General features: G+C 48.7%; 1 protein-coding gene across 2 annotated transcripts; it reads left to right on the top strand.

Moving 5' to 3' along the window:
* Nucleotides 1-2,144: 2,144 nt before the first annotated feature.
* Nucleotides 2,145-13,743, top strand: ARX (aristaless related homeobox). 2 transcript variants are annotated; one of them, XM_038387933.2, is made up of 6 exons: nucleotides 2,145-2,663; nucleotides 4,172-4,841; nucleotides 7,194-7,239; nucleotides 9,715-9,784; nucleotides 9,869-10,043; nucleotides 12,749-13,743. In XM_038387933.2, the coding sequence occupies exons 1-6, from the start codon at nucleotides 2,471-2,473 to the stop codon at nucleotides 12,987-12,989; spliced, it is 1,395 nt and encodes a 464-aa protein (XP_038243861.1). In that variant the 5' UTR covers nucleotides 2,145-2,470; the 3' UTR covers nucleotides 12,990-13,743. The 2 variants fall into 2 exon arrangements, with proteins under 2 accessions (XP_038243861.1, XP_038243860.1); XM_038387932.2 differs by having other exon boundaries at nucleotides 2,148-2,663; nucleotides 9,715-10,043.
* The last annotated feature ends 133 nt before the right edge of the window (nucleotides 13,744-13,876 follow it).

Raw genomic sequence — 13,876 nt, 5'->3', positions numbered from 1 at the left:
TTATGTGCCCGACAGCTCTTGGGAATAATGTCTGACTTGATGGTTACTTTGTACATAAATGGAAATCTATGTATAAAGTCAGACATTATTTCCAAGGCCTATTATTATTCTTTAGCGAGAGAGAGAGAGAGAATATACACACTTCTTATTTACAATTCGCTCTGTTTAAAGAATCTCAAGTTAAGGATCCCGCATGAAAACTCTATCTTGAGGACTGTGGATGTGTACGATTAATAGGAAAAATGGAGCTGTCTCCCACCCAGCTCTCGAATAAGCGCCTCATCTAAGTGTGCGAATGAATTATTTTAGAGTGACAAAGCAAACGAAAGCGAGATACCTCCGACGTGTCTCGTGTGTTAGGAGGATGGGAACGGTAAAGGCGCATTTTATCAGGAGACGCACTGATCATTAAAACATGCCAATTAAAATCGAACCTCAACTGTATAAACAGTGAACTCAAATTCTGCTTGGGATGTAAATGCGATCGCTCGGTCAATGAGCAGGAAAAGAAAACCCCAGACGCCTTTCAGCAGCAAAGATGTGTTTAAAGTGCCTGAGAAAATGTGTGCTTAAACCCAGAGGAGGGACGGGAAAGGTAAGTGAGGAGCGAACGAAACCTTCTGGGTTTGAAAGTCCTGCACCTTCCCCGGGGATCTGGCGGTTCAGTTACCAACACTTCTAGCAGCTCAAATTGTGTATTAAATACTTCTGCCAAGGCAGCCCCGGAATGTCTATCGCACATTAGCATTTGAAAGAGTTACCCAGATGTTTATTACAGTAAAAATCCCAATTATGAATCCTTGTAATTTTAAATACGGACTGTAAGCGATTCAAGTAAGTTCCTTTGTAAAACGCTTTTCCTTTGCTTTGCACATTCAATGAGGGAGAGCGGGAAGGCAGAAAACCAGACCTGGATTTCTTTCTTCTGCACCCCCCCCCCTCCCCCGCCCTTGGCTTTTCCTCTTTGCTGTTCGCTTGGCCCTAGACTGCACTGCAGACATCAGCAAGGAAACGGTGAGTTTGCTGGATGCAGCATTATCTCACCGGTCTTTAGAATTACCACTGTAGGTATCAGCTCTATTCTCAGACCCATTTGGTAGATTTAAAACGGCCGCCCTTTCACAATGATCTCAATGCCGTGGGACATTGCTGGGTTTCCAGTGTAAAGGGAGATAAGGGACACTTCAGACCTTCTGTTTCCAAGCCGAAGATCCAGATGGAAAGTCAGTCGCAAACATGTTGATCCAGATCTCGAGTCTTAGTCTCACATTTCCTTCCAATGAAATTACTGGTTTATCTCAGGTCAACCTTGGCAAATGAAGGATTCGTCCTCCAGGGCATCGACCCCCGCTCTCCTCTCCCCACCCCCGCCCCCGCGCAGAATATAATTTGTATAAACAATTTTAAATCTAGCCATTAAAGAGAAATCGGCTGTCCAGATGAAAGTCTTGTGTCTCCTGAAACTGAATGCATCCGATGAAGTGAGCTGGAGCTCACGAAAGCTTATGCTCAAATAAATTTGTTAGTCTCTAAGGTGCCACAAGTCCTCCTTTTCTTTTTGCGAATACAGACTAACACGGCTGCTACTCTGAAGCCTGGCTTTTTATGTGTCTCTTCCCATCACCCAAGCCGTGTTGCCATCTACATATCTCTTTTTCTGCCGTTAAACCGATATTCAAGCGTAACTAGCAATAGATATGTAACAGATCTGCAACAAGTGCGAGCTCATCTGTATTAGCCCCGCGAAAGTACCTTAGCAGCATTATTTTATTTACAAACGACTACTCAAAACATGCACTGATTTTGAAACCATTTCATACCCCAGTAAAGAAGAAAATGCCGACTGGAGATGTTCTGAACAGTTTTGAAAGCAATAACTGAACCTCGGCATCCTCGTTGTTTAGTAGCCCGTACCCCTCTTTCCCTACCCCTACCCAGTAATTTAGACTTGTGGGAAACAATATATTTGAGAGACACTTCCCCTTTCCCGGACGTGAGAGGTGGGGAGGGGGCCAGTAGTGAAGTAGCTGCAGAGAGAGGGGGGAATAGGAGGGCTGTTTGCTGAGTGAGGAGGGGTGGAAGTGAACGCTGCTCCGAGGGACGCGCCGAGGAACTTTTCCGCGCTGGTGCTGATCACCCGAGTGATCCAAAACCGGGCTTTGCTCCGAGCTGGGAGCCTGAAGCGGCCCTGCCTCTGGCGAGAGCCAATCAGAGGGCGGCTCCCGGCACGTGGAGGAGAGGGACTCAAGAGCAAAGCAATTGCCGCTCACTACACTTGTTACTAGTGTCCTGAGCAGGAAGAGGGGCGAGTGGAGCCGCTGGTGGGGGGATTAAAAAACACTCCAGCCCAAGCAAAAACAACAACAACAACCAAAACACCAAAAAGCCAACAACCCAGCCCCACACACACGCAGTCAGCCAGCCAGCCGGCCGAGCGAGGCAGCTCCTTACCGAAGGGAAAGCCAAAGCCATGAGCAATCAATATCAAGAAGAGAGCTGCTCTGAGAGGCCTGAATGTAAAAGTAAATCTCCAACTTTACTCTCCTCCTACTGCATAGACAGCATCCTGGGCAGGAGGAGCCCCTGTAAAATGAGATTGCTAGGAGCTGCTCAGAGCCTGCCTTCACTGTCTAACCGGACAGAACAGGACAAGGCCGTGCAAGGTAAGCAACAACCGGCGGGTTGCGAGCAAAATCAGCTGGGGGGGGGGGAGAGAAAAGTAAAAGTGCAGCTGGGAGGGAAGGGAAGGGGGAGGGGAGGGGGGAGACCCAAAGAAGACGCTCTGCAGGCCTGTTAACCGCAAAGCCATTCAGAGCTCTAAGCCCCGCTGAATCGCTCCCAGTCTCGCTCGCTCGTTTTCGATCGCTCTGTCTCACACCGTGAGCATTGAGTTTGCTCATAAAAGTAATATATTTGTAGGGATCGGTTTATGTAAGCGAGAGGTCAGGAATGGCAGTTGCTGTTGGGATTAGCTAACCCCACCCCCTTCCAGCGTGTGGACAGGGGCTCTCTGAGCGGCGGAGACCCTGTAATTCTGGAGCGCTGAGGGTGTTCCGCAGTGGGGGAGCATTGCCATTGACTTGGGCGGATTTGCTTTACCGCGATCGTATCTTCAGTTCAGATTATTCTTATTTATTATTCATTTGATTGTACTGAAGTTTAGCCCAGACTAAACTCTTCGCATTGCATGGTACTGGGAGGGAACTGCTGGGAAACGGCGGCTTTTCTTAGCCTGACAGTCCATCGTCCTTGCTGGGGATTTACCATTTATGTCAGAAGTGAACACTATTAGATTCGTACCCTAGCTAAGCCGGATTCAATATTTTTTCAGTAGTTTTATTAATTGAGACTCAGTATCGTTAAAGAGAAGCTGGAGGGGTGGGGATGGAAATCTTGCGCATGGGTTGTGCAAAACATTTCTCTGATCTCCTGTATGAAGTTCATGCTTGCTTTTGAGCGAGAAGGGGAATGAATAATTCGCCACCAAAGCACGTTTCCCATCTCTTTTCGTTTAGGGCAGTTTCGTCCCGCTCCAGGGCGGTTTAACCTCTGGGGAGATCATTCACAGCAGCCGGGTTTCTTTCTCCTTGCCAGATAAGCTAGCGATTTCGAATAATAGGCTTGTTTGAAACGGAAAATATCCAATGAACACCGTTAGGGCAAAGGCAGCGAGACGAGCTAGAGCATCTCGGCCTTTCGGAGCCCCCCTAGCCCCCCGATTTCCCAGGGCTATTTCCAACTCTGACGGTGGCACGAAGTCCTTGGGTTAAAAGGGAAATGTGTTCTGCAGAGCGGGGGGAATAACCGGGGCGGGGAAGGGTGTGTTGAGCCCGCGCTACAGCCGGCGCCTGTTATCGGGCAGGGCTGAGCGACGGTCGCTTTATGCCACCAGCAAGGACCGGCTGCCCGCTGCAGGAGAGAAGCAGGCGGCTACGCTGGGATGGGCCGCTGGCAACTTTCTAGCCGGACTCTGGAAGGGTGGGGAGCCGAAGGGGCCGGGATGGTTTGAAGCTGACCATGGTGGGGGTCTCCCGCCGGCTGGGGACGGGGCTGGGGTCCCCGTGAGCCCCCCTCCCCCCGGCTGGTGCCTTGCTGCCGCGGCTGCCCTGACCCGATCTCTCTCTCTCTCTCTCTGTGCCCCGGCGGGCTGTGTGTGTCTGTCTCCCGGCAGGATCCCCCAAGGGGAGCGCCCCGTTCGAGCCCGCCGAGCTGCATCTGCCCCCCAAGCTGCGCCGCCTGTACGGGCCCGGAGGGGGCCGGCTGCTGCCGGGGGCGGCCGGGCCGCGGGGGGAGCGGGCGGAGGGGGCCGCCGCCCCGTCCTGGGACACGCTGAAGATCAGCCAGGCGCCCCAGGTCAGCATCAGCCGCAGCAAGTCGTACCGGGAGAACGCGCCCTTCGCGCCCCCGCCGCCCGCCCTGGACGAGCTGGGGCGCCCCGAGGAGAGGCCGGGCCCGGCGGCCGCGGGGCTCCCCGAGGACGAGGAGGACGAGGAGCTGCTGGAGGAGGACGAGGACGAGGACGAGGAGCTGGAGGAGGAGGACGAGGAGGAGCTGCTGGGGGAGGCCGGCGGGGGGCTCCTGAAGGAGCCCAGGCGCGGCGCTGCCCCCGCCGCGGGGCCCGACGGAGCGGAGCTGTCCCCCAAGGAGGAGCTGCTGCTGCACCCGGAGGACGCCGAGGGCAAGGACGGCGAGGACAGCGTGTGCCTGTCGGCGGGCAGCGACTCCGAGGAGGGGCTGCTCAAGAGGAAGCAGCGGCGCTACCGCACCACCTTCACCAGCTACCAGCTGGAGGAGCTGGAGAGGGCCTTCCAGAAAACCCACTACCCCGATGTCTTCACCAGGTACAAGCTGAGGGGGCGTTGCGGATCGCAGCCTGCCCGGCCGGGCACAGGGCCCTTCCCACCCCGCAGCTCAGCTGCCACCGCTCCCCTGTGCTCGGAGGCAATTCCTGGGGCGGGCCGGCTGAGTGGAGAAGGCGCCTTAGCGCTTCTCTCTCACACACGTCCCTGCTGGCCACGACCGCCGGGAGTTTCCTCTAGGTCTCACCCAGGCCTTTCCTGAATCCCCCTTGGATCAGCTGGGAAGAGAGTTCTTCCCCCCGCCCCCACTTGAATCAGCTTTAGACGCAATCTCTACTGTAGAAATAGCTGCTCTGTCAATGGGAGAAGGAGGGGGGCGGCCCCAGGAAAGGAGAGAAACTTCTGCCATTAGTTTGTCTTCACTGCAGAGCCAGTTGGCCAAGGGCAGGTAGTATCTGTCCCGCCCGGCGCTAAGCCGAATAGTGTCCTATTTTTATCCCATGCCTTGATCGTTCTTCAGATCTACCCACAAGCTAGCGGAGTATCAATTACGCTTTTCCCAGTGCAAGCTGGAACCCTGCCCTGTTCAGGGAAGTCCTGTAAAAAAAAGATCAAAGTATTCCAGCTTTGGGTTCTTAGAATATTTAGCTAGATAGTAGCTCCGCTAAAATACTGCGTGTAACATGTTTAACCTCTGCGTATGGATATGTGCGGAGAGATACAAACTTAGATCGGAGTCAGAGAGGAGTGGGGGTGATATTCTCGTACACATAGTAGGGTCTGTTGGTGTTGTATACACTTCAGCTACCGCTCATTTAGTGCCCTGGCCCAGAAACGCAGAGAGAAATTTTCGAATAGGAATTAGGTGTATTTTGTGTTTGTTTACAGTTCTGACGGGCCCTTTCCCATTCTTCTCCTTTTCACACTCACCCGTCCTTTCTCCTTAGCCGAGAGACTCGTTTGATTTACACAGCCTGCTTTTTTTTTTTCTTCCCCTGAATTTTGAAGCCAGATCTCGAGGAGACAGTGTCAAAACGGGGGGGTGGGGGGAAGGAGAGAGTAACCTCTAGAGAATGTTAAAACCACAGTCAGACCCCCAGTTTCATAGCTCGCCGCTGTCACTAAACGAAGGAAAATCAATCCTCTTTTTGAACAAAAACAAACAAGCAATGCGGCGTGGAAACGCTTAAATGGGGATTTAACTGTGGGACCCGGAGTGCACTTATGCTCTGCTGCAGCTACCAGATTTCTGCAGCCTCCAGACAGCAACGAAACTCTTTCCCCGGAAGACACAATTGCAAACACCTTTAACCGTCCGAGGCCTTCCCTGCGGTTTCGCGCTGCCTGAAGACTGCAGAGCTGCGCTCCAGAACGGGCAGTTTAGCTACAAGCTCCTGGAGGGAAACGGGAAAAAGCCAACAGGCCTTTTTTTGTTGTTGTCGCTTCTGCGATTCCTGAGCTTTTTCTCTGGCTGGACGTTAAACCAGAAAGCTGTCAGCCGGCTCGGAGACCTGAGTTAAAATGCCAAGCGCTAGCCGTGTAGCGAAAGGGAAGGCGGCTCGGGTTTGGCTTCCCTCGGGCTCGAGGCTTTGAAAGTTGCAGGTGAGGATGAGGGGCCTGAAAGAAAGCAGCCTCTTTGCGGCCCGGGGTCCCTTGGCCAGCCCAGCTCTTTCTGTTTAGCGGGGGGAGAGCCAATTGTGCTCTGAGCTCTCATATTTTAGGTAAAGGGATTAGGAGCAGTTTTATAACATCTTAATGGTTTCCGATTCGCCTTCATTATTGCAATAATAACTGCAATGAAGGGGTAGGGTTTCAGCTAAATTGATCCCCCCCCCCCCTGCGCTGTGTAGAGTTTGCGGCGGGCATTGGAAACACCAAAGGTTTCTTGGGTTTGAAACTAATGACTCTTTAAGGCACACACTGTGACGGACGAAGATCATTGCGGATGGCCTGACTTCGTCCCCTTTGCCCTCTAGCATCTCCTGCTCGCTTGCGCAGGGCACACGTGCCAGAAGCCCTTTCCCTACCATTGCTGCGCAGGCCGCGGGGCTGGCGAGCAGACGGGGTGTGAGCACTGGCAGCCAAACTGCGGGACTTCAGCCCCGGCGGAGTTTTGCGGAGCAGACTGTGGCTCCGGGGGTTAGGCTAGGGCTGCCTCTGGATACTCTGTGGGCCGTGGCCTGCCGGCGGTGGGTGCGCTGTGTTTGCGCTCAGACCAGGCACACGGCAGGCGGCTCGATCCTGCTCCCATTCGTGTCCCCCGGAGCTCGGCCACTGACTCGAGACCCCCCTCCCGGCCGGGGTCTGGGGACGGGGCAGAGCTGCCCCAGCTGCCCTGCGCCCCCGAGGGGAGTCTCACGGCGCGGTGTGTCTGTGTGCTTGTTTCCCCCTCAGGGAGGAGCTGGCCATGCGGCTGGATCTGACCGAAGCCCGAGTGCAGGTGAGTCCGGGCGAGAGCTGGGTCGGGGCGCGGTCTCCCCACCCCGCAGAGAGCCGGTGGATGCCCGCGGGGCCCTGGCCAGCCAAGCCCAGCAGCACCCGCCGGGACAGGGCTCAGCCCTGCGCGGGTGGGTTGGAAACCATCCCTGGTGCCTTTGCCTATCCTGCGGGGTGTTCTCCAGAGGCACGCTGGGGTGGGGAGGCCGTGGCGGCTGGTCCCTGGGGACAGTGTGGGGGGCAGGGGAAAGACCGGAGGAAACGAATCCCTCTCCTCCCACCAACCCCCCAACCGACCCCAGGAAATCAGCCGGCGAAACCCAGTTGGATTAAAATCGCCCGGCCACGCGGGGTTTTGGTTGTTAGACAAACCCGCTCTGCTCCAAGCAGGTATTTGGCCGTGATTAAATCTCCAATCGGGCTTCATAAAAGCCCACTTAGTGCTAGAACAAACAGGGCCATTTGAAGGCGAAATGTTGTTTGATTTCCTCTCCGCCTGCACAAGGGGCTGGCTAATGCTATTTGATTTCCCATTTTTGATAGCAATAAGCCCGCATTGATCTAATAGTGAGTGAGTGCAATGCTATTAAAGGTGTTTGCAGCCCCATACCAGAGTGCATTTCCTAACCAAGTCTCATAACCAAAGAGACGATAAACATTGGGATGCCCTGATTGCCAACAGAAAACAGATGTCTCTGGGTCTGAAGCTGAGCAAATCACTTTACAGTTAAAATCAGGCGCTGATAAAGCATAATAAATTCCATATGGCTCATTTAATACACAACAGCTTCTTGCATTAGAGGGGCTAATGATGAGATTTGTCCCCTCCTTTCTGTTGACACATTTCTCCATTGTCAAACAGAGATGTGACAGCAAATCAGTATTTTCAGCTCAGGGGAACAAGTCGTGGGAAAGTTAAATAACTTTTAAAAAGAAAGACACCCCCTTTCTCTCTTCTCCTATTCATTGGAGAAGATGTAATTAAGGGAATATGAATTATGAGAGTCCCTTCGTTTACCTTTTGGGTGTACTCAGACTTATTAATTCAATAATGGGGAATTGCAGTGGGGACAGCTTGCTAATTGAGTTTTAGTTGGGAGAGACGATCCGCTTGTAGAAGATTTTGGCTTCCTTTAAGAACATTATGTCTCTTCATACGTACGTCTACACATAGCACTGTTGTTTTTATTCGTTTAGCTGCAGTAGAGATGGGGGTTCATAACGATCTGCCAAACGTGAGCTGTATTTAAAGGTGAAAATTCAACCCCCACCGCTCCACAAAATTAACAGATTATGTCTCTTTCAAAGCTCTCCTTTGATGTGTGATATTTATACTTCGATATTAAGCGAACATTTTCCGTTAAAATGTGGTGTTTTATAAATTTCTCCTGTTTCAAAGAACAAACGGATTTTGATTAACGAATGTTTAGGGTGAGGCTGCAATTCCGTGGCTGGCTAACAAAGTCATGTAAACTAAATCCTAAGAGTACAGCTGGGACATGCATATTATTCCTTCAATAGCTTCGCGATTTTTTTTAAAATATGACATTTTACTTGCAGTCACGATTTTGTATTGCTTTTAATCTTTAAAAAGCTGAATGAGCCTAAAATGATACCATTTGTAAATATTAACTTCAGTGAAAGATACCATGCAGATCTTAGTGTGGGTGTGTGTATAGATCACATCATAAAAATAATTTAGTTCTAGTGGGAATTAATTTTTAGAACATTTGACTAGAGCAGTAATCTTTCAGTTAAAATGTCCATAAAAGAAAGCATTATTGTATGCTGCCAAAACCACCACCATGCTGTCAAGTATTTAAATTAAAACGTTTTACTCTCCACTCAAACCAGTAGGATTTCTCTGGAAAATGGATATATGTTAGCTGAAAAAGAAACTTCCGAATATTATACTGTGTGTTAAATGTTACGTACATTCAGAGTATTCAGTACACACGTGTGTGCTTATTTATACCCGTGAAACGTAAATCCGGAGACGAGGTATTATTTCTATAGTATATAGCATAAGCAACCATACTAAGGATAAAAGGCTTAACGGATCAGCGCCACCCTAGCCTCGTACTTTGAGGCAATCACTTTACCAGCAGGGTAAATATCTAAACCAGGAGAAGGTGACAAAAACGCTTCCATAAAAGGTAACCATGCACGCCCACTTCAGGGGTTGTTTAATCCTATCTTAATGTGCGAGTTATATGACCAACCCAGGCCATTTATTACTCCGTGTAATAACAACAAAATCTCTTTCCCCCCCCCACCCCTGCCCCTCCAAATGTTACCTGGAACAACTGCCATTTGTAGTCTAAGATCCTATCCAGTTCTGACCTCCTGCCTGCTGAGGGTTTGGGGTAGAAATGCTCGAGACCTATCCGGAAAATGTACCATGTCTGCTGGGCAAAACATTTGGAGAGGAGGCCAGAATTATGTAAACTATTAAAACCAACTTTCTTTTGGCTTTCAGGTATGGTTCCAGAACCGTAGGGCTAAATGGCGGAAGAGGGAAAAGGCTGGGGCTCAGACACACACCCCAGGTTTGCCTTTCCCTGGTCCCCTGTCAGCAACTCACCCACTCAGTCCGTACCTTGATGCTAGTCCTTTCCCTCCTCACCACCCAGCTCTAGACTCCGCCTGGACTGCCGCTGCCGCAGCTGCTGCCGCCGCCTTCCCTAGTCTACCTCCTCCGCCTGGTTCCGCAACTTTGCCACCCGGTGGGACTCCGCTAGGCCTCAGCACTTTCCTGGGCGCAGCTGTATTCCGGCATCCCGCCTTCATCAGCCCTGCATTTGGCAGGTAACACGTTCAGCCTTTTCCCGTTGCCAAAGCGGTGCAGAAACAGTACAGGGGGTGGAGGTCGGGGAGGAGAGGCACACTCCGGAGCCGCGGCTGCCCACTGCAAGCCAACTTGTGTTCAATTAACGCACTTCTCTTGCCTGGATTAGTTAGGCACCTCTTAGTTGAATGTACACTACAGCTTATTCGGGGCGGCGGGGTGGGGGGGGGGAAAGGACAAGTGAGGGGAAATGGCAGACTTCCAAGCGCTTGCCGTCTGCATGCTACAACCTGACTCGTTAATGTGCAGTGCTCCGAGTCTCAGGTGGAGGTTAATGTTAATAGAACTGTCTTGAAAGAGTAACAAGAAAGTTTTCGGAGAGTTGCTATGGTGTGAGGCTTGGTGGCAGTGAGTCAAGAAGGAAAGGCAACTTCTCACGCTGAAGCTGGTATCCCACAAGTGACTTGGTGCCGATGATGCTTCCCCGGTAGAGCCGGGTGAACCATTTGTAGCGTGCAATTTGATTCATTTTACCTCTTTTGCTGTTCACAAATTGCCCTCGAGCAGCCTATCGTTTCCTCGGACGTATTAGTTGTTTAAAACCATTCACAGAATGACAGCGACTCTGGGTGGGTAGATCTCTCGCTAGCAGTTCCTTGCGGATTATTTGATGTTCGAAATTCGAGCTGTGTTGGTTAGTGTTGATTGGCCGCACAGGTCACATGTTACGCTTCGGTTCCCTGACTAGATGAGGGTAACTCTTAGAATCAGATTGTCACCAGGAATATTCACGTCTGCTAATTCCAAATCTGCTCTCTGGAAATATTCTCTTATATCTGGTTTCCACAAACACTCCTGTCCCGTCGCATCACTCGCTAGAGTATTGGTAGCAAGGGAACACAATACAGGCGAAGCATTAAATAATTAGTAGGACTCGTCGTAAAAATTGTTTTGGAGTATTTGCGCGGCTCCATTTCTCAGTGTGTTTTATACCGAAATCTACCAGTCGTGTAAGACACTGAAATAAAAGAAACGATTCACGTATATTATAGCTTCCTTTATTTAAATGAAAACCAAATGAAGAACTAAAAAATCTGTAGTTAATCACACAGACAGAGAAACAATAGAAGGATTTATTAAGTTGGAGAGAGCAGTGAAAATAAAACTGAATGTAACTGCGAGGATCTCTGTTTAGGAGAACAAAGAAATAATAGATTCATCCAACTGAGCAGCCGCTTTGACACAATCGTCGGGAGAAAAATTTTAAAAAAATCTAAGTAAAATTAGTTTCTTAGTCTAAACCAATGCAATTAAACAGTTTATGCATCAAATTGTAGTCAGTGACTCAATTTACCTAATGGAACAAGTGATGTTACAGTGCTGTCACGCCCCCTGCTTAGAGCGATGATTTCACAGTTTATCACTTCTCTTGTAGCATTAGTGCAGTCCTTCTACGGATTTTTTTTTTCTTTCTGACAACAAATTGAAAAGTGAATTGTAAAAGCTTACTAACTCAGCCTGGATAATGGACTATAAGATTAAAATAGGCATGACAGAGCAAATTCCCATCCACCTTGAAATGTAGTATTTCAGTATGTATTCGGTGATTTAAAACGGTTAAATTTAACAAGTTCACCACAACAGGGATTGCCTCCCACTAATCAAACCTATCATTGTCTTGTTATATATAGTATTGCTAGATTTTACCAGTAGAATTCGAGGTTCTGAAGAACTTAAGAGCTTGTGTTCAACTGAGCAGTAATTGATCTTTTAAAGGGAATGCGTTCCATTCTTGCCAATCTTAATACTTAATATCTGCATCAAAGACTCAGAAAGAAAGAAAAAAATCGCAGCAGCCAATGTGGGAGCTTAGCATGCTAGGGCTTAGCATGTAGACCCTAATGCCTTCAAGGAACACAGTTCAATTCCTAGCCGTGATGATGTCAATAATCACATCCTTGGTTAATGGAGAGTCTGTACATCTTGATGTGCCAGTCAAGGGGGTCACTTGCACTCTTCAGAGTGACTGCTCTGGTGAGAGAAGTAAGAAAAACTAGAGGGAAGGCATTTAAAAGATTGTGTCATTGAGCCTGGATGCTAGGTTGCTGGATAGTAATTGGCATTCCACTGTGAGGAAATCAACAGGAATGCCACTTCCTGCTGGTATGGGCATCGGTGCTGAGGAACGGTTAAGACACTTTGGGCATCAGGACTGTAGAACCTTTAAAAGAGGAAGATGATTGTGGAGGTGGGGAGGGGAAAGGCAGAAATCCACTGGGGGAAAAGAGAGGAATAGTATAATGGAAGAGTTTAATGTGTGCAGCATTTCTATTTTAAATGATAGCTAAGGAGAAAACAATCCCCCAAAGCGTTTCATTTTGGAATTCCTCTTCCTATTAAGTGTAAATCACAGTATCAACTGCTCCTGGCAGTGTGCTCTAGTGTGAGCTGCTGTCACCCGCAAATCTGAGAGAATTAGACTCGCTTTTTAAAAATCTTTTGACTGCTAGTGTTGAGATTTTTTTTTTCAACGTCTTTGTCTTTTCTACATTAGCGACAACACTTCGCTGCTTAGCTCTGACATGAACTCAGGGGAAGCGAACAGGGGAAAGGGAAAAAAAGGAACAGATATGACAACGCTGGTCACCTTATTCTGACAAAACAGCAACAGACACACTCACATAAGCTGCCTTGGTTCTGACCAAAATGTTTACTTTACTTGCAGGCTCTTTTCCACTATGGCTCCCCTGACTAGTGCTTCCACTGCTGCTGCCCTACTGAGACAGCCCACTCCTGCCGTGGAAAGTGCAGTGCAATCAAGTGGGCTATCAGATCCAGCAACAGCTGCAGCAGACAGACGGGCTTCTAGCATAGCAGCTCTGAGGCTGAAAGCAAAAGAACACGCAGCTCAGCTCACACAGCTCAATATTATCCCTGGAAACAGCACAGGGAAAGAGGTGTGCTAAACTAAATAAATAAATAAATAAAGGTCACCTCAGCTAGCACGAATCAAGACCAAATGGAAAAAGAGGACCAGCGACTAAGACATTGGATAGGTTCTCGGGTTAGGAACTTGAAGAAAGCAAGCATCAGCACTCACATGAGTGAACCAACATTTACAAGCTCCTGAATAAGTAACTCCTTGGCTGGTACATTTTAAAACAGTACACTACGTTAATTTCTTCATTGGTCATTAGACAAAAAGAACTCCTAATAAGATATTATATTATATAGAATTAAAGTTACATCCCTTCCTCCCCCCCCCCCCTTTTCTGGACATCTGGCTAAATAAATAAATAAGTAAATAAATAAATTGCAATTTCCAAAAAATTAGCTAAACCTCCCACACAGCTTCTTAAAATAACATCTTAGGATGTTAAGTCGGTCTATCAGGAGCACTGGAGAACTATTGTACATGTTATTGCAGCCAGCTGCATATTATTAACCAAGGAGGCTGCCAGTGCAGAATGAAAGTGAATTTGATGCTGTAAGATAACCAGTGCACTTAAAGGAAAGGGGTATATCTTTTTCTTGTTATATTCTTTAACACTACACCAACCAAGGTTTTTTTTTTTTTTTATCAAACCAAAGGGAAATACACTGCTAGAATATGGACTGTTTAAGTCACTAAACTGTGATTATTGATTCTGTACATACCATTGTTATAAAAAGAACAGAGCTTTGTATATTTGAAATGTTATAAAACAATTGCACTCAGTGTAGTGTTGTAAAAGTTTGTCATTCTGTAGATTCTTACTGTGTTGTAGATATAATAGGGTTCCTAGACAAATATTTATGTACAACCCCTTTATTTAACTTATTAACTGTAGAGGTTTCCGAAACCCTAAAAAGG

Source organism: Dermochelys coriacea, chromosome 1 (genome assembly GCF_009764565.3).
Source record: "Dermochelys coriacea isolate rDerCor1 chromosome 1, rDerCor1.pri.v4, whole genome shotgun sequence".
Lineage (NCBI taxonomy): Eukaryota > Metazoa > Chordata > Testudines > Dermochelyidae > Dermochelys > Dermochelys coriacea.
This window is presented reverse-complemented; position numbering and strand designations above follow the sequence as displayed.

Excerpts from the sequence above, each read along its gene's own strand:
- ARX (XM_038387932.2), top strand. The coding sequence starts at position 2,471 with ATGAGCAATCAATATCAAGAAGAGAGCTGCTCTGAGAGGCCTGAATGT. Across the intron at positions 2,664-4,171 it reads ACAGGACAAGGCCGTGCAAG|GATCCCCCAAGGGGAGCGCC; the intron begins GTAAGCAACAAC and ends GTCTCCCGGCAG. Across the intron at positions 4,842-7,193 it reads TACCCCGATGTCTTCACCAG|GGAGGAGCTGGCCATGCGGC; the intron begins GTACAAGCTGAG and ends TTTCCCCCTCAG.